Genomic DNA, 22,685 nt, shown 5'->3' with positions numbered 1-22,685 from the left:
GCCTAATGCCATTATGGGATATCCTCTAGTATAGCATCATGAACTATAAATAAGCCAGAACGGCCCCAGCTGTGATGCCAAACCGGAACTCGCTCAGCAGGTGAGCCCAACACAAGCTTGCACTTCCGCAGACACTACCAGCCAGCCCTGCCCTAAGCTACTCTGATCCTGGATCGGAGGAAGCCTGGGCATCACTGAGGAGCCAGTCTGCTGGGACTCCTCCAAATGCCACGCGCTGTGCCATCTGGAAATTTGATATGCAAGCCCTCCCGGCAAAATGGGGAGGGGCGAGCAGAGTCAGGATCGGGTGTCAGACAAAGCAGGCAATTATTTTTCCGAAGGCTGTCAGGAGAGGACGGGGAGGAGAAACCCAGGGGTGACTGTGAAAACATGCCGAGAAGAACCCGAAGCCCCTGGGACTGAGGAAGTGAGGACCTCAGCCTCACCTGGACGTCACACTTCGTTGTCCTGGGGGACAGGCGTGTGCGGCTGCCCACCTGCTTTCCTTCCACAGTGGAACTCAGGGGCGAGCTGAAAGCAGTGACAAGCACCCCTTTTAATTCTGTCCTCTTTTGCTTCCCAAGGGAGTCCAAACAAGGTAACTGATCAATGAGGAAGCTGTGAAATCAAAATCATATTTTACGGCAAGAAAAGAAAATCTCAAACATATGTCCTCTGCCCTTGGGTTTCCTCCCCCCACTCCCACTCTGCGTCTCGTATCTGCATCCTTGTTGCTCAGTCGTGTCCGACTCTTTGCGACCCCATGGACTGCAGCAAGCCAGGCCTCCCTGTCCTTCACTATCTCCCGGAGTTCACTCAAACTCAAGCGCATTGAGTCGGTGATGCCATCCAACCATCTCATCCTCTGAAGTCCCCTTCTCCTTCCACCCTCAATCTTTCCCAGCATCAGGGTCTTTACAAATGAGTCAGCTCTTCACATCAGGTGGCCAAAGTATTGGAGCTTTCAGCTTCAGCATCAGTCCTTTCAATGAGTATTCAGGACTGATTTCCTTGAGGATGGTCTGGTTGGATCTCCTTGAAGGCCAAGGGACTCTCAAGAGTCTTCTCCAACACCACAATTTGAAAGCATCCATTCTTCGGTGCTCAGCTTTCTTTATAGTCCAACTCTCACATCTGTACATGACTACTGGAAAAACCATAGCTTTGACTAGACAGACCTGTGTTGGCAGTCATGTCTCTGCTTTTTAAAACGCTGTCTAGGTTGGCCATAGCTTTCCTTCCAAGGAGCGAGCGTCTTTTAATTTCATGACTGCAGTGAACCTGCATTAGACATTGACCAAACCTCCCTCATTGGCAGAAAAACCTGCTCAACCAGAAAGGACAATCTCTCCCAGTGTCAACAAGACAACTCCTCAAAAGATAACATTCCTTTTTGATTTTGCAAGAGGTCACATCACCCAGCACGATGACGCTTGGGTCTGGACTGTTAACTGTCAATAATTTCTTGCCTGGAGAAACCCATGGACAGAGTCCATATGGTTGAAAAGAGTTGGATGCGACTGACACTTTCACTTTCTTTCTTTCTAACGTGCGGCCCTCTGTCTCGAAAACCTTGTATGACTGTGCCTTGACTTCTAGTGGGTGAAACAGTTCTCAGAGTTTTGTGAGATGCCGTCCCCGGGTTATAATCTTCTTTTTGGCTCAAATAACATTTTCCATTTCTATCTTAGATCAACTGATTAATTTTTCATCAACAACACACACACATAAACAGACAGCATCCCACCAAAATGCCTCTGGCATCTCTACCAGAGTACAGAAGCCCTCTGGATGGCATGATACAACTAACATCGATTGTACCCACATGTCTCAGTGGTTCAGGGTATGGATTAGGATGAGCTGTGTTTTGCTGCAATAACGAAGTACCCTACTATTCCAGCTGCCCAGGGGCCCAGGGACAAAGGCTCCTTTGCAACCCATGCACCTCAATCACCACCTGAGCATCCTGGGCTTGCTGCTTAGTGAGATGGGTCCCTCTGAATCTACATCATCCACATCACAGAAATGAGCCTCAGTTTCCTCGTCTGTCAAATAAAATTAACAATACCACTGACCCCACAGGACTACCGTGGTTTCCAGGTGGTGCAGTGGTAAAGAATCCGCCTGCCAATGCAGGAGATGAGGGTTCAACCCTTGGATTGGGAAGATCCCCTGGAGAAGGAAATGGTAACCCACTCCAGTATTCTTGTCTAGGAAATTCCATGGACAGAGGAGCCTGGTGGGCTACAGTCCATGGGGTCGCAAAGAGTCGGGCACGGCTGAGCAACTGAGCACACACAGGACGACGCATGCAACGTGCATGCCCACGATACACGTTCCACGACTGTGAGTTATTCTTGTGACATTTCCTACCCAGAGAAAGAGGCAACAGGAAAAGATACAGAAAGCAAATGTTCCAAGACATGAATTATAGCTGCTCCCATGTGGCAAGATTAAAAGTAGACTTTTCTTATCTCCCGGAACTTTTCTATTCTCTAGATGTTTTTTTATAGTTAACATATATGATTTTAACAAATAGAGGGAAAAAAAGCCAGCGTATAAATGCATCTAACATGAGAGCATTAATGCCAAGTTTAAAAAGCGCCTGGCCTTGAATGACCTTGAGAATAAGAGGCCACAGACGGCAGCCCGGGTTCCAGATGCAGCCAGAGCCCTGTCTTTTAAGGCCTGTGAGCTACGGATGTTTTTCACATTTTTAAAGGATTGTAAGGAAGGAAGAGGAAAGGAAAAGGCAACAGAGACCATATGCGGTCTGCAAAGTGCAAAATATTTACTTTCTTGTCGTTCTTAAAAAAGTATGCTGACCCTGTTTTAGCTCATTTGATCACCTGATTCTTCACAAAGCCAGCCTTCTCCTTGCAGGGACTTTACTTAGAATTCATTCTGGGTTTTTCTTTTTTTAAAACCCATATGCACATATACATATTGTTGTTGTTCTGTCGCTAACTTGTGTCAGACTCTTTGTGACCCTGTGGACTGTAGCACGCCAGGCTTCCCTGTCCTTCACCATCTCCCGGAATTTGCTCAAATCCATGTCCGTTGAGCTGGTGATGCTATCTAGCCATCTCATCCTCTGTCATCCCCTTCTCCCCCACAATCTTTCCCAGCATCAGATCTTTTCCAATGAGTTGGCTCTTCACATCAGGTGACCAAAGTATTGGAGCTAGGCACAAATGTAAAGGCACACAGTTCATATAATTCTCCTTTTCATTCAGTGATCCCACATTTAGGAAGTGTCTATTGCGTTGGGAGGTATTAGCGGGGCCACAGCTTCCAGCCTGATCCAGGCACTGGTGTAAGCGGGAGGATGCAGCGTTGAGTAGAGTTCCGGGATCAAACACACACTCACTCCATCCTCAAACGGATGATGCTCTGAGGCCCCAGCTCCAGGCCACGTGCTCTGTGGCAGGTGCTGGGGATTCAAGACAGATCAAGACACTGCCCGCAAGGAGCCGACAGTTCACCAGGGAAGCAAGTGCTAGGCAGGGGCTGGGCGGAGAGGGCTACCTCTAGAGAGGCAGGGCACTTCACCCAGATGGGAACTCCAGGAACACATCTGGAGGAAAGGACGCCTCTGGTCCTAAATAAGGACTGGCCAGCTGACACGTGAAGGAGGAGAGTGGTTCCCAGCAGAGGGAGACCGTGAGGAAAAGCTCAGATGACGATGGGCACAGCCTGAGAACCCGCTGCAGCAGCTGACGCTTGGCTCAGGGGGCAGAAGACCAGCCTGAGCGGAAGCTAAGGAGGTAAGGAGGTGCCTGGAGCACAGCCCTGGGGAAAATTCATGTTAAAGAGAAAAGACAAAATGGCGTGGACCCGAGGGGAAGATCGCAAAGGGTTTTGGATGGAGAGTAAATAGTCAGAAATGTATTTCGTATGCGCTCAGACTCTGCAGCCCCATGGACTATAGCCTGTCAGGCTCCTCTGTCCCTGGAATTCTCCAGGCAAGAATACTGGAGTGGGCTGCCATTCCCTTCTCCATGGGATCTTCCCAACCCAGGAATCAAACCCATGTCTCTTTATACCTCCTGCACTGGCAGGCAGGTCCTTTACCACTAATGCCCACCGGAGAAGCCCTGGCTACCTCTTATTCAGAGCTGAGCTCCGGAGAGCTTTGTGTCTCCAGCAAACGGAGTCATCTGAGCCACTAGCCACACTGCCCGCCTGGAATGACCTAACAACTGGTTAAATGGAGATCGTGATATCCAGCCCCAGGAATTGAGAATTAGAGTGCACAAACGAATCCTGCGCCCCTGTACCCCCACATCCACAGCAGGGCTCTTCACAACTGCCCGGAGGTGGAGACAGCCCAAATGTCCAGCAGTGGATGCACGGGAAACCAACATGACATAACCAGGCAATGGAGCAGCATTCAGGCACAAAAAGGAGCAAGGTCTGACACTGGCTACAGCGTTGACGAAAGCTGAAAACATGATGCTGAGGTTAAAGGGAAAAAAAACAGACACAAAAGGTCACATACTGTATGGTTGCATTTATAGAAAAATAGCCAAAAATGGGTGAATCAACAGAAACGGAAGGAAGATTTGTGGTGACCAGGGCTTGGGGGTGAGGGAGCGGTGGGGAGTGACGGCTTAATGGGGATGGGGGTTTGCTTTTTGCAGGGGGATGAAAAATGTTCTGGAACTGGATAGCAGCGTTAGTTACACAAAACTGCGAAGGTACCAAGTGTCATTGAATGGTTCACTTCAAAATGGCCAACTTTAGGAGTTCCCTGGGGGCCTAGCAGATAGGATTCCAGGCTTTCACAGCCGCGGCCTGGGTTCAATTCCTGGTCAGAGAACATCCGGCAAGCCCCAGTGTGCAGCCAAAACTAACTGCAGACACATAACACAGTTGACTTTATGTTATGTGAATTTCACATCAATTACCAAATAAAAAATTAATTTTTTGTACAGCTGATTTACAAGGTTGTTTGAGTTTCAGGTGCACAACAAAGTGAGTCCATTAGACATATTCTGTTTCATGTTCTTTTCCATTGCGGTTTCACTTTGGATACAGAACACAGTTCCCCGTGCTATACACCAGGACCCTGCTGTCTACCCACTGAGTACATAAGAGCTTGTGTCTGCTGACCCGGAACGCCTAGACTCACCACCCCCGTTACCTTTGGTAACCACAAGGTCATTTTCCATGTCTGTGAGTCTGTTTCTACTTGTAAGTTCCTTTGTCGTAAATATATATATATATATATATATATATACGCATACATTGTTAAGGAGACTATGAGAAACAGAGGGCCTGGGGTATCCCACCGCCCAGGTTTCCCATCTGTGTCCCTCACACAGGACATTTGCCCAGACTCCTCCAGCACATCTTGCTGGACTGTTCTGTGATTTCTTCACTCCGGTGAGCATCAAAAGCCCCTGGGGACCCATTTCAAAACACAGACACCTCAGGGACTTCCAGTGCAGGGCTCACGGGTTTTATTCCTGGTCAGGAACTAAGATCCCACATTGCCAAGTGACATGCCACCCCCTCCGAAAAAAAAAGCAGACAGGCTGCAGATGCCCCGGCTTCGTCTCCAGCGCCTGGGGTGGGGCCAGGGCGCCTGCGTTTGCTCGGCCTCCCAGGTGACTCTGGTGTGCCCCCAAGTTTACCAACCACAGAGCCAGGTCCCTTTTCCCTTTTCATCTTGAGACCGTCCCTCCATCAACTGCAGGAAGCCCTTCTTCCCTCTTTACTGAATTCTTTGCAATAAACAGTAAGACTCTGGCTTCCGAAGGAAAGAAAAAGGTACTTGGATTGCAGTGAACCATCCAAGCAACAGCACCTGAATCAAAGCAAGTTATAATTTGCCTCAATCAGAGGTCACCAGCCTTGGCTGAACATCAGAGTCTTCACGGGGATGTTTTCATTTAGAGACCGAGGCCCTGCCTGGGACACAATGACTCAGAGCTTCCTGAGGGAGGTCCAGGCATCAGTATTTTCCTAAGGCACCAAAGGCAATTTTCCCACCCACTCCCCACTCACCCCCACCCTCGAGCACACTTCCTGGTCCAATTGCTCAGAAAATGTTGACTCTAAACGGCAGTGTAAGTCTTTAGATTCTCAAGCAAACATAATTAAGAAAGTAAACAAAGCATGAGAAAGCCTATAACAGACCCACACTTCAGATTAAGTTTTTCTATTTAACTATCTGTGGCTCGTGTTTCTGGTGCCCAGAAAGTGGTCAGCTGCCAAGGAGCATAGATCTGCCTCCGGAAAATAACCCAAGGCTATGAAGCGCTTTAAATCTATATCTAACATTTATTTATTTATTAGGCTGCGCTGGGCCTCAGTTGTGGTCTTCGAGATCTTTAGTTTCTGTGTGTGAACTCTTGGCTGCAGCATGTGGGATCTGGTTCCCTGACCAAGGACTGAACCCGGGCCCCCTGCATTCAACTTAGCGACTAAACCACCATCACCGCCCCTGGGTTGGGAGCCCAGAGTCTTAACCACTGGACCACCAGGAAGTCCCTGTAAAGTGTTTTCAAGTTTGAGGCTGGAAAGAGATTTCATGAAGATGATCTTATTTGATCTTCCCAATATCTTCATTCATTCATTCATTGGACTTCCCTGGTGGCTCAGACTGTAAAGAATCTGCCTGCAATGCAGGAGACCTGGGTTCAATCCCTGGGTCGGGAAGATCCCCTGGAGGAGGGCGTGGCAACCCACTCCGGCATTCTTGCCTGGAGAATCGCATGGGCAGAGGCGCTACAGTCCACGGGGTCCCAAAGAGTCGGACACGACTGAGCGACTAACACCATCTACCGCTCAGTATCTCCATCCATTCATTTATTCCTCATTCCTACCTCCCGAAGGCCTCCTATCCACAGGGAAGAGAGGGGTCAAGACGTGGGAAGTGCCAACGCCTGGGATGGCCAGGGAAGCTTTCTGGTGAAGAACACACAAACGGCACTCTGCAGGGTAAGCAGGAGAGAGTGTGCAAATGCTGGAAGGACTGTGTTCACAGCTGGGGACCGACCGCGCCATCGGGCCCGCAACAGTCTATCAGTTTCTGCATTAAATTCAGAACACCCTGGTCTTGCTCAGGTCAAGGTGAGTCCACCTACTATTTACCCATGGAACTGGAGAAGGGAGGCTCTGAAGGGAACTGGCTGTGATTCTAGAGACAACGTGTACTTCTGAGTCACACGGCTGACGATCCCTTCCCCTCCCCCCAGCCCCAAGACACAGAACCAAAGGAGCCAGAGGCCCGGAGCTGCACAGCACACCTTCGGAGCCAGCGTCCGCGCCCTACCATCGCCGATACACCTTCTGTCACGTATCCCCAGGGCTCGATATGGGAGACGCCACTCTTTTAGCTTTTCCAGGGGCTTTAAAATCCAGCTCCTTCCTCTCAAAGAACTGGCCAAACCAACATCTCCACCCATAAAATTCACTCCTTTTCTTCTTTGATACCAGAATTCTGGGATCTTCTCTGGTGGTTCAGCAGTAAAGAATTCACCTGCCAAGCAGGAGAGGTGGGTTCAATCCCTGGGTTGGGAAGATCCCCTGGAGGAGGAAATGACAACCCACTCCACTATTCTCGCCTGGGAAATCTCAAGGACAGAAGAGCTTGGCGGGCTGCAGGGTCACAAAAGAGTCGACACGACTTAGCCACTCAAGGACAACAACGACAACCGATTCTACAAGTGGGAACACCACTGCAGTTTCTCCTCCTGTAAGCGATCCTTGACACTCTCCCCCACCTCCACCTCCTCCATTAGGTATTCAGGGAGAATCAGAACGCTAAAGAGGGAGAGTCTATGAAGGAAAGGAAAACATCCATCACCCCTCCTGGGGCAAAATACTCGCCTCCTGCAGCATCTGTCCCTTCCAAATAGTTGTCACACATGGTCCCTCACAGCAACTCTGGCAACCGGAAGCTGACACCAGCAACAGCTGAGTACATATTAGACATATGCGCAATACTGCGTATAAAATTGACAGCTAACGAGAACCCACGTACAGCTCAGGGAACGCAGTGCTCCGTGGGGACCTGAATGGGAAGGAAACCCCAAAAGAGTAGGGATTTAAGTATGCATGTAGCCAATTCACTTCGCTGTACACGACACTCTAAAGCAACTGCACTCCAATAAGAATTATTTTTTAAAAAGGTATGTGCCCACCCTGCTCATTTAAGTTATCAGCAGAGGCATCTTCCGTGCCATCACAGCAAAAACTAAGGGAAACTGAACAGGATCAGGACACAGACTCATGAAGGACCTGGGGAGAAGGCAGTACCCCTGACACTTGCTGACCTGGGAGCCTGACCAGCCAGGGGCATCAGCCACGCTGCCCCACAGGAGCATCTACGTCCCTGTCCCCTGCAGTCCCTGGGCAGCCTCTTCGGATGTCAGATCCCCAGGCAGGGAAGAAAGGGGCAGGGCAGCAGGCATCTCCCAGAGAGGAGGCTGCCAAGATGGAAAGCAAAGCTGCAAAAGCAAGCGGCGGCATCACAGCTTGTATGTTACTACTTGTTTTTCAGGAAACACATAACAAAAATCACACCTCCAGGACACACACACACATACATACACAAAAGCACAGAGCGATCTAACTACTCAGCCGCAGGGAGGTGGTCCGGCAAGCTGCACAGAGACAGAAGGTCTCCGTCCAGGTGCTAAAACGAGGAAAGGAAAATCATTTCAAATTTTAAAAATAACACACAGGAAGAGGATGCACAGACAGTTCCAACTGTGCAAAAGTGTATGTGGGCATGTACATACGTAGAGAAGGGTCGTCTAAACACAGGAGTCAGCGCGCAGGTTGCTTTACAGTTGATCTGAAGCATACTTCAACAATACAAGCATCGGAGGGAGTGGTTATGTCTTAATATTTATAAGATACAATGTAAATCATTTTCCAAAAGGAAAAAAAAAAAAGAAAAGGGAAAAGTCTAGAACTGATGATGATGGTTGACTTAGATCTGGGGAGAGTTCAGGAAAAAGGAAGCATCCTACTCCATTCAGGCTGACTTTTTTTTCCCTTTAGTTCCCCAACCAGGGATCACACCAGTCCCCCCTGCAGCAGCACAGTCCTAACCACTGGACTGCCAGGGAAAAACCAGATTATCTTTTTTTTTTCAGACTACTGTTACAAATTACCATCAACTAGGTGGCTTATAAACAACAGACATTTATTTCTGGCAATTCTATAGGGTGAGAAGCCCAAGGGCAAAGTGCTAGCAGATTCAGTGTCTGGAGAGAGCCCACTTCCTGGCTCATAGACAGTGTGCACACGTCCTGATGTGCTAGAGGCGGGGAGGGGAGCTCTCTGGGGGCTTTATTGGGGCACTAATCCCATTTACGAGGGCTCCACCCTCATGACCTTGTCACCTTCAAAAGGCCCCACTAACACCATCATACTGGAAACTAAGTTTAACACATGAACTTTAGCAGGACATAGTCTGTAGCAAAAAAGGACTGTCACATAAAAATCTGTTTAATTTTTATAATGAGATTTGTGTGTTGTATTAATACAATATTAATAAGACTAAAAAGAGAGACAGGAGGCCATGGAGATACACAGTCACCCTCCTCTCCTCCCCTCCCCTCCACCCACCAGTAGAAAAATCTCTGCTTTACACTGAAGGTGCAGTCTTCGCAGTCACCACCAATCTTAACTTTACATAGACACAAACTGCAAAGATCACAAAAATGTCAGCATCTCCAGATAGCTGTCCACGGTCCATTCTGTTTCTCCCTAGAGCCATCCGGGGGGACCATGGGCTCTGACTGGCCTGAGCCGCACTCACCACCACCGCCCTCCTCCAGGGCCTGGCCGATTCCACCTTCCTCAGCCACCCCCACCCGTTTCCCCTCTCATTAAGCCATCATTTGGCAAAGCCTCCGTACAACTCTGTCAGCTCGTTTCCCATTAACGGTGACCGTGTCCGCCTTCTCCGCTCTACGCTCAGATAAATGCAGGAAAATAAACACCCTTTCAGGGAGCAATTGGACAAGCGGAATTAATGCGGCCACAGCGGGTTCAACCTGACGGGCTATTATGAGTAAAGCCCTTTTCATGAGCAATGTGGGGCTCAAGCTCCAAAAGGGAGACAAATACATCTGAAAGGCTGAATGGAGGGGAGCCGAGTTAGAGGACAAGGTCAGAGTTAACCATCTCCTTCCTGCCATCTTGCTACCTTTCAGGTCTTGAATGTGTAAGAAGAAATAGGGAGGGCACCTCCCATGTGGACTTGCAGAGGCACCTGTGCTTGGACCGTCATGGGTCAATGTCAGAATCCCTTCAGCAGGCACTTCCCTGGGGGTCCAGTGGTTAGGACCCCCACACTCACAGTGCAAGGGATGTAGGTTCGATCCCTGGTCGGGGAACTAAGATCCCACAGGCCATGTGGCACAGCCAAGGAAATACTTAACAAAAAAAAAGGGCCAAGGAAAAATTTAGAAAAGTTAAAAAGATATGTTTAGGGAATGCTGAAAGAATCCCTCAAAGCACCTCTGTGCTGAGCGCACTCCTGCACCGGCTTGTTTTGCCAGGGATTGGCTTGCTCCCTCTCGCCTAAACTCCACGCACGGTCCTCCCAGAAGACAAAGCAGAGGCTGTGGGGTCTTCTGCAGGCAGGGCCCGCTTCCTCCAGGCACTCATTTTGCAGGACGAGCTCCCTCTGTCATCCCTGCAGCCAAAGCCTTTTGCTCTTACAACTGCGCCCTGCTCCCGGGCCGTGTGTTGAGCCATGAGGCTCTGTCGCAAGGGGAGATGAACAGGCAACTGAAGAGATCTCAGTTGGAATTGCCCCACGGCACGCCCGCTTCCTAAACTCCAACTGCAGTGAGTGTTCTGAAACCAAACTCCGGCCACCGCTTTCTCCCCTAGAAGACTGTATTCCCCTTGGCTGCTCAGTCGTTGCTGACAACCAGCCAGACTCAAGGTCGAAACCCAATAACTCACACTCCAAGACGCATCGTCCCTACGTCCGAGCTGCTGCCCTTTCTGGGTCTGGTTGGCAAATTCACAGTGAGACCGAGGGGAACCTCCAGCCCGTCTCAGAGAGACGGACAGACAGCTCCCCAGCACCACTCTTAGAGTCACGTCTGCATTTGGGTACTGCTGGAGTTATAAACAATGCTTATCCGTTTAGGAGTCCATCCAAGACAAATTCCCCTTCTCACATCAACAGCATGAGCTAACTTCTCTTAACACGTCCCAGAACAGATGCTTCCTGCCAGGTTGATCTTTCTGCCAATGAGTGAGATCCTGGGCGTTCATGGTTCTTACGCCCTTTCTGAAGACCTTTCATTCTCTCCCTCAGTGCTCACCCACCACTCCCCAATCAGGCTTCATTTTCCAAGACGTCCCCCTGGGATCTTCTCTATATTCAAAGCATACAGTAGAGCAAACAGCAAGCAAAAGGTTAAGGAAAAAAAAAAAAAAGGTACCACCGCATGGAACAAATGACTATTTACACTGCCCAGAGAAAGCCGCTACATTCGGGCAGCTGATCAAATACGCTGACACCCCCACCCCACCCCCGCCCTCCCCGCCCCAGTACCAGGGAACGGTGACTCCTCACGAGACAAAGAGCCCTCTGCCATATATTGCCTTGGAAGCCTCGGGGGGGCTCGGGTAGGAAGGGCAGAAAGAGACCAGCAGAGGCCGTGCCAGCCCCGGTTTGCCATCCAGGAGTGAACGCCACTGGTCTTCCTGCCCGGTAGAGGAGAAATACACTCCACTGGCAAGGTTACATGGAACCCGGGTGGGCTGGACAGCAGGGTATGGCAATCCAGCCCGAGGACCCTCCCAGAGCCATTACCAAGCGGACGTGCCCAACAACAAGGAGGCAGAGGGTCCGGGGGCGCAGCAGACCACAAGCCTGACATGGCCATTCAAGCTGTCATTGAACGAGAATGACACATAGTCCTTCCTCCAAGATGACATCACAGCTCCCATGCAGACATCACCACACAATGAGCTGTTCGGTCCAGAGGCTGGTCCCTCCGGATCAAGAGTGATCGGTTTCTCACAAGCGTCTGGGCCACGTTCCTCCCAAGACTCTTCCTTCTCTCCCTCCGATGGGGAAGGAAGAAGGCAGGTGGGGAAAGGGGAGCCTACGTCCTGGGGTACGAGCCCTGCCGACTCCAGAGAACCCGACCTGCTCCCCGCCCACCACGATCCCCAGAGAAACTCTCTCCCCTGGATGGTCCTTCCCATGCCTCCTCCATTCCTGGGTGAGCAGAGAATTCAAGCCCCAGCTCAGGTCTCTCGGGGGGCTTCTGCCCACCTCAGGGACTTGTTAAAACACAGCGCCTGGTAAGGTGACGCGTGCCTGCACTGGGTCCTTCCTGATGGCCACCCTTCAGCCCAGCTGGTTTCGGCTGATGGCGCTGGGTCACAATCTCTCGGTCTGGCTTTGACTCTCTCTGCTCAGGGACCGCAGCGAGTATGCTCTGTGTACTGGGCTTCTCTGTGAGCCAGGACAAGCTGACTCCCCAAAGCCAACCCCCCAGCACTGTTTAGGGAAAAAAAAAGAAAAAAAATCATTGGCTCACCCAAATTCTGGTGCCTTATTACTTTCTTTAATTCACGAATTTTTGGCTGAGCTGGGGTTTCATGGCTGTGCGGACTCTCTCTAGTCGCAGCGAGCTGAGGGGCAGGGGGACTCACAGGCTCGAGGCTGTGCAGGCTTCAGAAGTTGGGGCGCTCGAGCTTAGTTGCCCCGAGGCTTGTGGGATCCTCCCGGACCAGGGATCGAACCCATGTCCCCTACATGGGCAGGGGCGATTCTCAACTGCTGGAACATCAGGGAAGTCCTTGGAACATTTTTAGATTTCTTAAAATTATTACCTGGCGACCCCTAAAGGGAGTCATAAACCCTCAAGTCAACGAAAGGAAACTGGGGGTAAGGGACATAAAACTGGTTCGTGCCAGAAGCGAGCCCAGTCCAGAGCCCTGTTGCCCGGCCCCCCACCTCGCCCTCCTATTAATCAGCGCTCGTGGAGGGGATGCTCTGCTGAGGGTCTTCTGCGGTGGTTCAGCGTGTTCTCAGCTCCCTGGTGACGTCATAAGCTCACTAAGGGGCAGGACCAGCGTCCCGGTCACTCCCTTGCCCCAGTCGATGTCCATTCTGCAGACAGTGCCGCAGCGAATGACGTCCAGCTTTTCTCCGCATGTTTAATGAGATCTGACATTTAAAATCCGAACTTACCAAAACGCGACTGAAGGGCTGATGAGTCAGACCACCGAGAGTTTATTTTCTGTTCAGTCGCAATTCAATCCCTCTAGGTAAAAGCTCTGAATGGCTTGAAGTATCTATTTCGACATCGTTTGCCACTTAACAGAGACACAACCGTGGGTGCTGAGTCTGAACAGAAGTAGGTTCATGGCACGGAGCTGGACACGCCCTGACACAAGAGCCCAGGGAGGAGTGGTACTCACCCAGTGAGGCATCAGGAGGTCGGCCAGGTAGACAAACGCCGCTCCAAGGGTGAAGCCGACGGCCACGGGGAGAAAGGCCAAGGAACCGAAGCCGCCGGAGGACGTGGCCATCTCCACTGCCGGGGCCAGGAGGGACCAGTAGGAAGCCGCCAGCATGACCTGCAAAGCCGTGAAAAGCAGCAAACCATTAAACCATCCCCAGAAGCCCTCCCAGTGGGGACTTTCCTAATTCTCTGTGACCCAGCTGGAACTCTTCAGTGTCACCTGGGTTAGGCCTTTAATCCTCAGTGGTAGGTGGGAACTATTCCGAGGCAAAAAGCCGCCATGAGAAATCTACTGCTAAATGAGAGCTTAATCTGGACCTTGTGAAGAGGGAGTCTAGTTTGCTATCATCTCTCATATCCACACCTGACTGCTGGAGAAACCATAGCCTTGACTACACTGACCTTTGTCAGCAAAGTGATGTCTCTGCTTTTAAATACGATATCTAGGTTTGTCATAGCTGCTGTTTGTAGATAAAGAAATTGAATCTCGAAGTAATAAGATCATTTGCCCAAGGTCATTGAACCAGGAAGTGGCAGATCCAGGGAACTGAGCCAAGCAGGACCATCCCCACCTCAGTGAGAAGGGAACCACAAGAGGGAAAGGAGAGAAATGAAGTTGGGCTCGAATCTCGGTGGAGTCAATGGGATCCAAAGTTCTCCAGTGTTTAGTGAATTAGACACTCACTCACAGCTGTCCCCCCGCCTTACAGAGGCCGTGACGTCTTGGCTAGAGCACACCCACGACCCACTGCAGCCGCATGACAGTCAGCGCTGAGAGGTACAATGCTGAATGGGTTTCTAAAATTACTTAATGCCGCCTTGCCTTGAAAAACACATCTGCATCATCCATCTCCAAAATAACATTCCGAGTGACAGAATCAGGTATTATGAACACAACGATAAAGAACAAATACGTGAGGAAAGAAAATGATTTCTCTTCTGCAGAGCGTCACCCACACACAGTCACTGGGTCGGCACTAGATGCTCCCAGGAAAAATCTTAGCGCCTCCCGTAGAAAATCGCACCTGCCTCAGCTGTTGCTGTTCGGTCCTCAGTCACGTCCAACTCTTTGTGACCCGTGGACTGCAGCTCACCAGACTCCTCTGCCCCCCTCTGTCTCCCGGAGTTTGCTCAAATTCATGTTCACTGAGTCAGTGATGCCATCCAACCATCTCATTCTCTGTCACCCTCTTCTCCTTTTGCCTTCAGTCTTTCCCACCATCAGCGTCTTTTCCGAGGAGTTGGCTCTTCGCATCAGGTGACCAAAGTATTGGAGCTTCTGCATCAGTCCTTCTAATGAATATTCAGGGTTGATTTTCTTTAGGATTGCCTGGTTTGATCTCCTTGTAGCCCCAGGGACTCTTGAGTCTTCTGCAGGTCCACAATTCGAAAGCATCAATTTTTCGGCACTTAGCCTTCTTTATGGCCCAATTCTCACATTTGTACGTGACTACTGGAAAAATCATAGGTTTGACCATACAGACCTTTGTTGGCAAAGTGATGTCTGTGCTTTTTAATACACTGTCTACATTTGGTGGTTGACTCGCTAAGTCAAGTCCAACTCTTGCAACCCCATGGACTGTAGTCTGACAGGCTCCTGTCCATGGGATTCTCCAGGCAAGAATACTGGAGTGGGTTGCCATTTCCTTCTCCAGGGGATCCTGCCGACCCAGGAACTGAAGCCAGGTCTCTTCATTTAGACTCCCAGAAACAGTGAAAGTGGCTCATCAGTTCAGCCCCACGGGAGCATCAGAGGAAGCCTGTGGGAACCTCCGCTATGCCGGGGGCTAATTCATCCCTCTCCCAGACTTTGTTTCACCTGCTTTAGAGTTCAACAGCCCTCTAGAGCTGCCACTGTGGTAAGCTCCCACCGAAGAAGGCCAGCGCAGAAGTACCGAGGCGGCACAGGCAGGCCTGGCAACCTCCATCCTTGTGTGTTTCAGGGCCTCCCACTTAGACCACACCACCAGTAAGACCACTCCAGTCCCTCCCCACATCTCATCCCTGTCGATGTCACCGGGGTACTTCCCCAGCCTTGGCATCCCGTCACCTTCTCGACATCAAGTCCAACCTCTTCTGTCAAAGCTCCCTTCTATCCCTAGGCATCACTGGGTACCAATCTTTTTTCTGCCCCTACATGTGAAAAATACACAATATTCTCATGGACAAATGATAAGACGCAGATCAGAAAGGTGATGCCTCTCAAGGGAGGCTTGGCCAGAATCCAGCATGCTGGACATGGAAAGGCATCTCCGACGACTCAGGTGGGTCCCTTTCTTAAGAATCCCTGTCCCCTGTCCCTGTCCTCCAGTCAAACCTGGAACCCACCAGGATTTCCTTCCTTCCTTTTCCTCGCCAGTCTCCCTGCCTCCCACAACTAGGAACACGACTGAGAATTGGTCTTGGGATGGAGCTGGGTTCCACTGGAATTGCAATGAGAAGCCTGTGCTCCGCAGCTGGAGAGTAGCCCCCGCTTGACACTAGAGAAAGCCGGTGCGCTGCAAGGAAGACCCAGTACAAACATAAATTAATTTAAGAAAGAATAAAGGGCACACATGATCAACAAAATAATCACTTCTCCCCCAAAGATGTGTGCATACATGCTAAGTCACTTCAGTCACGTCTTACTCTTTGCGACCCTATGGACTGCAGCCCACCAGGCTCCTCTGTCCGTGGGATTCTCCAGGCAAGTATACTGGAGAGGGTTGCCATGATCTCCTTCAGGGGATCTTCCCAACCCAGGGATCGAACCCACGTCTCTTACATCACCTGCATTGGCAGGCAGGTTCTTTACTATCGGTGCCACCTGGGAAGCCCCCCCCAACAAAGATGACCACCTCCTAATCCATAAAACCTGTCATGTCACCTTACATGGCAAGAGGGACTCAGCAGCTGTGGTTAAGGATTCTGAGATGGGGAGATGATCCTGGGTCAGCTGGGTAGGGCCCACGTCATCACAAGGAACGTTACAAGAGAGCAAGATGAGTCAGAATCAGAAAGACGATGTGATGACAAGAGATGGTCAGACAGGAGAGACGGGAAGTGGCCATGCCACCGACTCGAAGATGGAGGAAAGGTCATGAGACAAGGAAGGTCAGTGGGCTCTAGAACCCGGAGGAGGCAAAGCAACAGGTTCTTCCCAGGAGCCACCAGCGGGAACACAGCCCTGCTGCCGCCTTGATTTCACCCCAGTTAGAACCAATCTGAACGTCTAATCTCCAGTACTGTCGGCTGACACGTCTGAGTCGCTCTAAGCCACTATGCTGGTGGTGCTTTGTTACGGCAGCAACAGGGAACTAATACAGCAGATAAAGGCATGTGTTCCTTTTTTTTTTTTTAGAGCAGTTTTATATTCACAGCAAAACTGAGCAGAAAGTACAAAGAATTCCCACGTACTGCCTGCACCACGTATACACAACCTCTCCACCATCGACATCCTACACCAGGGTGGGACGTTTGTTACAGTCGATAAACCTACACTGGCACATGGTTATACCCGAAGTTCACAGTCTACGTTAGCGATCGCTCTCCGTGCTGTATATTCTGAGTTTGTGCAAATGCACAGACACGCACCTATTATTCTGCTATCAGGACTGGTAGTCCCCTGCCCAAGAACTCTTGCGTCCCGTCTGTTCATCTCTTCCGGCTCCCTGGCAACCTTTGGCAACCACTAATCCTTTTACTGGCTCCACAGTTTTGCCTTTTCCAAAATGCCTTATAGTTGAAATTGTACAGTATTCAGACTTTTCAGACTGGCTTCTTCCACTTAAGTCAAGTGCATTTAAGATCCTCCCATGTCTCTTCATGGCTTGATAGCTCATTTCTTTTTAGCGCTGAATAATAGTCCATTGTCTGGATGGGCCCTGGTTTTACTTATCTATTCACTTATTACAGGACATTTTGGTTGCTTCCACATTTTGGCTATTATGAATAAAACTGCTGTAATCATCCGTGTGCTGGCTTCTGTGCGGACATAACTCTTCAGTTCATTTGGGTAAACACCAGAGAGTGCGATTCCTGGACTGTATGATAAATCCTATATATATATATATATATATTTTTTTTTTTTTTTAAAGATAATCCCTTAACATGGGTAGCTTCCTTGAAACTGTCAACACTAGCAAAGCTCCTTTAAATGTTAGGCAATTTTTTTAAAAATCTGTACGTAGTGACATATTAACTAGCTGATACAGAAGCAGGAAGTGGTGTATCTGATTAACCTTCAATTACCCCTAAGAAGCAGGGCCTGGAGGGGACAGTCTAGTGAAGGGGAGGTGGTAATCACCGGGCACAAGCCTCCCATGTCTCTTCATGGCTTGATAGCTCATTTCTTTTTAGCGCTGAATAATAGTCCATTGTCTGGATGGGCCCTGGTTTTACGTATCTATTCACTTATCGCAGGGCATCTTGGTCGTTAAAAAAGTCGTCACCAACCAGCCCCCTTCATGACTCCAGCTGACGGGTACCGAAGGTCCTCCTGCAGCTGCAGCCCTGCTTATAAAGACGAGATGGGCTACCAGCGCGCTAGCGAAGAGCAGATCTGGCCTCACTGGGTCTGTTTCTTGTCCTTTACCTTTGCGTGCTATTGCTTTTGCCGTAAGAATATTGCCCGTCGCCTGAAACATACAGGATAGTCCATTCTCAAGGCTCTGATCTTTATTTTTATTTTTTTATTCATCTATGTATTTATTTCATTTATTTGGCTGCACTGGGTCTTCAGTGCTTCGTACAGGCTTCCTCTAGCTTCAACGAGCCGAGGCTACTCTGCGCTGCGGTGGGTGGGCTTCTCACTGGGGTGGCTTCCTCTGTTGCAGAGCACGGGCCCTAAGGTGCGCGGGCTCAGGGTTGAGATGAAACAGGTTTAGTTGCTCCTCGGCATGTGACATCTTCCAGATCAGGAAGGGAACCCGTGTCCCCTGCACTCGCAGGCGGTGCTTAATCCCTGGACCACCAGGGAAGTCCTTGGCTCTAAAACACTTTTCCACTCACGGAGAGGTAAAAAGTTGCAGAACTGAGAATAACATTTGTGTTTTTGGAGGTTTATAGGAACATCGTGATTGACCTACATAAACGGAAAAAAGAACAGCAGATTCTGACACCGGGAAGTTCGAAACAGCCATGCACGCCCACTCTCCTTTTAGTATAAAAGAAGCCTGAATTTGGGTAAGACGGTTCTTTGGGACACCAGCCCACCAGCTTCTTCGTCCATCAACTTCCTGAACAAAGTCACTATTCCTTGCCCCGACAGCTCGTCTCTAGATTTACCAGCCTCCCGCGCGCTGTATGAGCCTGGACTCAGGGACAGCGGCCCGTTCCCCCAAAGAGCACGTCCTCCCTAGATTCCTCGCACAGGGGGTCCCCAGGTCAGGCTCTGCGTCTGTGGAAGCTGGAGACTGACCTCCCTGTCGCCCCTTCTCAGAAAGACACTAAAGATGTCTTTACTCCATGAGATGAAGCAGTGAGACAAGAAAGTCAAGACGGGGGGAAAGGAATAAAGGGCATCTCCAGGCAGCGCCAGGAAAAAAAAAAAGAAAGGACATCAGAGCAACACTGCAACAGGCTCAGAGAACCAGACCCCAGATGGGAAGAGGGGCTGGAGGGCTCTGGGAAAAGGCAGACTGTAGAGCCCAGGAGGTTTAAATGCACATTGGGGGAGAGTCTACATTTCTCGGTGGGAGACTAGTGATGGGTTAACAACAGGTGTCCAGAAAACTAGGCAAAGGGGAAAAAACGGAGACCACTGCCAACTCTGGAAAACCCCAAAATTGCACAAGAAAGGAAATAAGTGAATACCACTGACCGTCTTAACAATGTAAGCTATTGTTTATTTCTTAACCAAGGTACTTATCTGCAAGGTCGAATATATACAACAGAAAATGTGCTCTTTAAAGTCTGGACAATTCAGGGGCACTGACGACACTCACAGTGTTGGGCAAGCATCAGCCCAAAGTTCCAAAACCTTTTCACCAAACAGAAGCTCTGCAACCACGAAGCAGTAGCTCCCTGTCCCGTCTCCCTCCAGCCACTGGTGGCCTCTAAGCTACTCTCTGTCTCTCGGAGTTTACTTAATCTGGACACTTCATGTGGCTTCTCCAGTGGCTCAGCAGTAAAGAATCTGCCTGCAGTGAGGAAGGCTTAGGAGACGTGGGTTCAATCCCTGGGTCAGGAAGATCCCCTGGAGGAGGGCATGGCCCCACTCCAGTATTCTTGTCTGGAGAACTCCATGGACAGGGGAGCCTGGCAGGCTACAGTCCACGGGGTCACAAAGAGCTGAACGTGACTGAAGTGATCTACTGAATACCCACGCACAGACACTTCACATGCACGTCTGGCTTCTTTCACTGGGCACAATGCTTTCAAGGTTCGTCCATGTTGTCAGAATTTCATTCTTTTTTAAGGCTGAACAATATTCCATTTTTAAGCTGTGACTATGGAACTACTGAACTAACCTTAAAAAATACAGTGTCTGTTATGTAGGATGGCAGGGATGGAGGGGGGGTGGGGATGGATAAGAGAACCAAATCCTCACCTTCCACACCAAGAAATCATGGAAGATTCTTAAAGCTGAAAAAGTCAAGAAATGTCAGAGTAGGCATCCAGTTGAAAATGTGGAGCCAAAACAACTGAGGAAACTGCTAAAATTGGTGTTCGGGCATCCCTATGAGGGAATCAGGGGTGGGGACAGTCAGCGGACTTGCTTATTTCAAGCCCCACAGAACAATCTGATTTGTTAAACTATACATGCACATATCTTAGGGGAAATTTTTTTTAATGAATTGATAAAATAATTTTAAAATATGTAAATATATAAGTAAATATTATAAATTTATGATATGATAGTTTTAATGTTTCGATTATAGAAGACCCTGATTCACAGTGAAAACCCAAAGCAGGAAGAGGATCCTGTGGATAAAAGTTGAATTTTCAGACAGTTGCCTGCATGACAATGAGACACCCGCTTGGCCCGTGTGTTTTTGTTAAAGGCTCCTAACTCACAAGGCCAAAAGGCACTTGCAGAGGAGAAGACATTTAAAATCAACAGACAATCAGCTATAAGATCATTTTTTTTAACATAAAAAAAAATCAGCAGACATTTGCAAGCTGTTTCTCATGTTGCTTGAGAGTAAAATTCCATATTTCCCATCTGTAGTTCCCCAAACCAAGCAAAACTCCTATGATTCTTCTTCTCAAAATGCCAGAGGGATCCATACAATGCTATTAATTTCCCTCTGGTGTCAGGGGTACCAGCATAGCATAATCACAAACAGTAGCTAAACACCTAGCCCACAGCAGGCAAAGCTTTTCATTTCTGCTTAAGTGCTCGTTTTAGGACAATTTCAGCTCTGGAAACATACGTGAAATTTGTGAAGAGCGTCTTGAGGGACACATCAGAATATTCTGGCATGATGGGTGCGATTAAGCATTTCTTCTGTGACAGGGAAGACGGTTTAAAGACTGGAGGAAAAGCCAAGCTACAAAACGAAATATCCCTCTTAATAAAAAAGGGGGAGGATATGATTGCACAGAGTTCACTGACCATACGATGAGTATCAATGGCAGGTGGGGCAGTGGAGAGCTGACCAGAATGCAAGCAGAGGGACGAGGAGGGAAGAAAACTCAGCAGGAAACCCTGCAAAACGAGGTCGCTGATGTCCATTCAATACTGAGTCACCCAGCAGAAGCTCGGGGTGGGGGGGGGGGGGCGCGGTAGGGGCACATAAATTTTGCATTGAGTCAGCTCTCCAGTGCGGCACGTCAATTCTCAGTCATGACTCAGGCATGAATCGAATTCATATGGGGGCTCTATCTAAAAAAAAAAAAAAAAAAAAAAAAACCCTCAAAATATACCACCTTCTCGCAATTTTACAAAATTATACCAAACAGCTCAGAATTATAATCATTTACATTCAGCTTCAATTACAGTTGTTGGTTGAGGCAGACTGGCCTGGGTGACCTCAGTCTTGCTAGCCACACCCACCTGATGAAAATAATGGAAAAAAGCCTGGCCTACCAGCTGGTATGTAATTTCCAAACTAGGGAAAAGCACTGGAGCTTCAAAAAGAATCTACCCTGTGATCCAGTGATCCCTCTCCTGGAGACCTGCCCCAAGAGAAATGAAAACATATGTCCACACAAAGACTCAGGAGTGTTCAGAGCAGCTTCAGTCACAACCTAAACCCAAATGCACGAACTCAAATGTCCATCCACAGGAGAATGGACAAACCCACCACGGTCCATTTATAAATGAAATATTCCCTAGCGATAAAAAGAGGAAAAACTACTGATACCATGACATAGAGGAGTCTCAAACATTATACTGAGTGAAAGAAACCTGTATATAAACACACACACACACACAGTCCTACCCTGTATGATTCCTTTCAAGCACAAGAATATTTAAAACCCATCTATGGTACAGGTTTCAACAGTATGTGAAATGTGACCTTACAGATGTTCAAGCTGGTTTTAGAAAAGGCAGAAGAACCAGAGATCAAATTGCCAATGTCTTCTGGATCATCAAAAAAGCAAGAGAGTTCCAGACAGACATATACTTATGCTTTATTGACTACGCCAAAGCCTTTGACTGTGTGGATCAAAACAAACTGTGGAAAAGTCTTCAAGAGATGGGAATACCAGACCACCTGACCTGCCTCTTGAGAAATCTGTATGCAAGTCAAGAAGCAACAGTTAAAACTGGACATGGAACAACAGACTGGTTCCAAATCGGGAAAGGAGTATGTCAAGGCTATATATATATTGTCACCCTGCTTATTTAACTTACATGCAGAGTACATCATGAGAAACACTGGGCTAGATGAAACACAAGCTGGAATCAAGAATGCCGGGAGAAATATCAATAACTTCAGATATGCAGATGACACCACCCTATGGCAGAAAGCAAAGAAGAACTAAAGAGCCTCTTAATGAAAGTGAAAGAGGAGAGTGAAAAAGTTGGCTTAAAACTCAACATTCAGAAAACTAAGATCATGGCATCCGGTCCCATCACTTCATGGCAAATAGATGGGGAAACAATAGAAACAGTGACAGATTTTAATTTTCTGGGCTCCAAAATCACTGCAGACGGTGACTGCAGCCATGAAATTAAGACACTTGCTCCTCGAAAGAAAAGCTATGACCAACCTAGACAGCATATTAAAAAGCAGAGACATGACTTTGCCAACAAAGGTTCATCTAGTCAAAGCCATGGTTTTTTCAGTA

At 48.9% G+C, this 22,685-nt stretch overlaps 1 protein-coding gene across 2 annotated transcripts in view; it reads right to left on the bottom strand.

The window, feature by feature from the left end:
• Nucleotides 1-22,685, bottom strand: part of SLC39A11 (solute carrier family 39 member 11) — a 282,835-nt gene that overhangs the window by 224,961 nt on the left and 35,189 nt on the right. For both annotated transcript variants that reach the window (XM_052658095.1, XM_052658096.1), the window contains exon 4: nt 13,423-13,581. In XM_052658095.1, the coding sequence (XP_052514055.1) occupies nt 13,423-13,581 (159 nt within the window). The remainder of the gene's footprint in view (nt 1-13,422; nt 13,582-22,685) is intronic.

Source organism: Budorcas taxicolor, chromosome 19, assembly GCF_023091745.1.
Source record: "Budorcas taxicolor isolate Tak-1 chromosome 19, Takin1.1, whole genome shotgun sequence".
Taxonomy (NCBI): domain Eukaryota; kingdom Metazoa; phylum Chordata; class Mammalia; order Artiodactyla; family Bovidae; genus Budorcas; species Budorcas taxicolor.
This window is presented reverse-complemented; position numbering and strand designations above follow the sequence as displayed.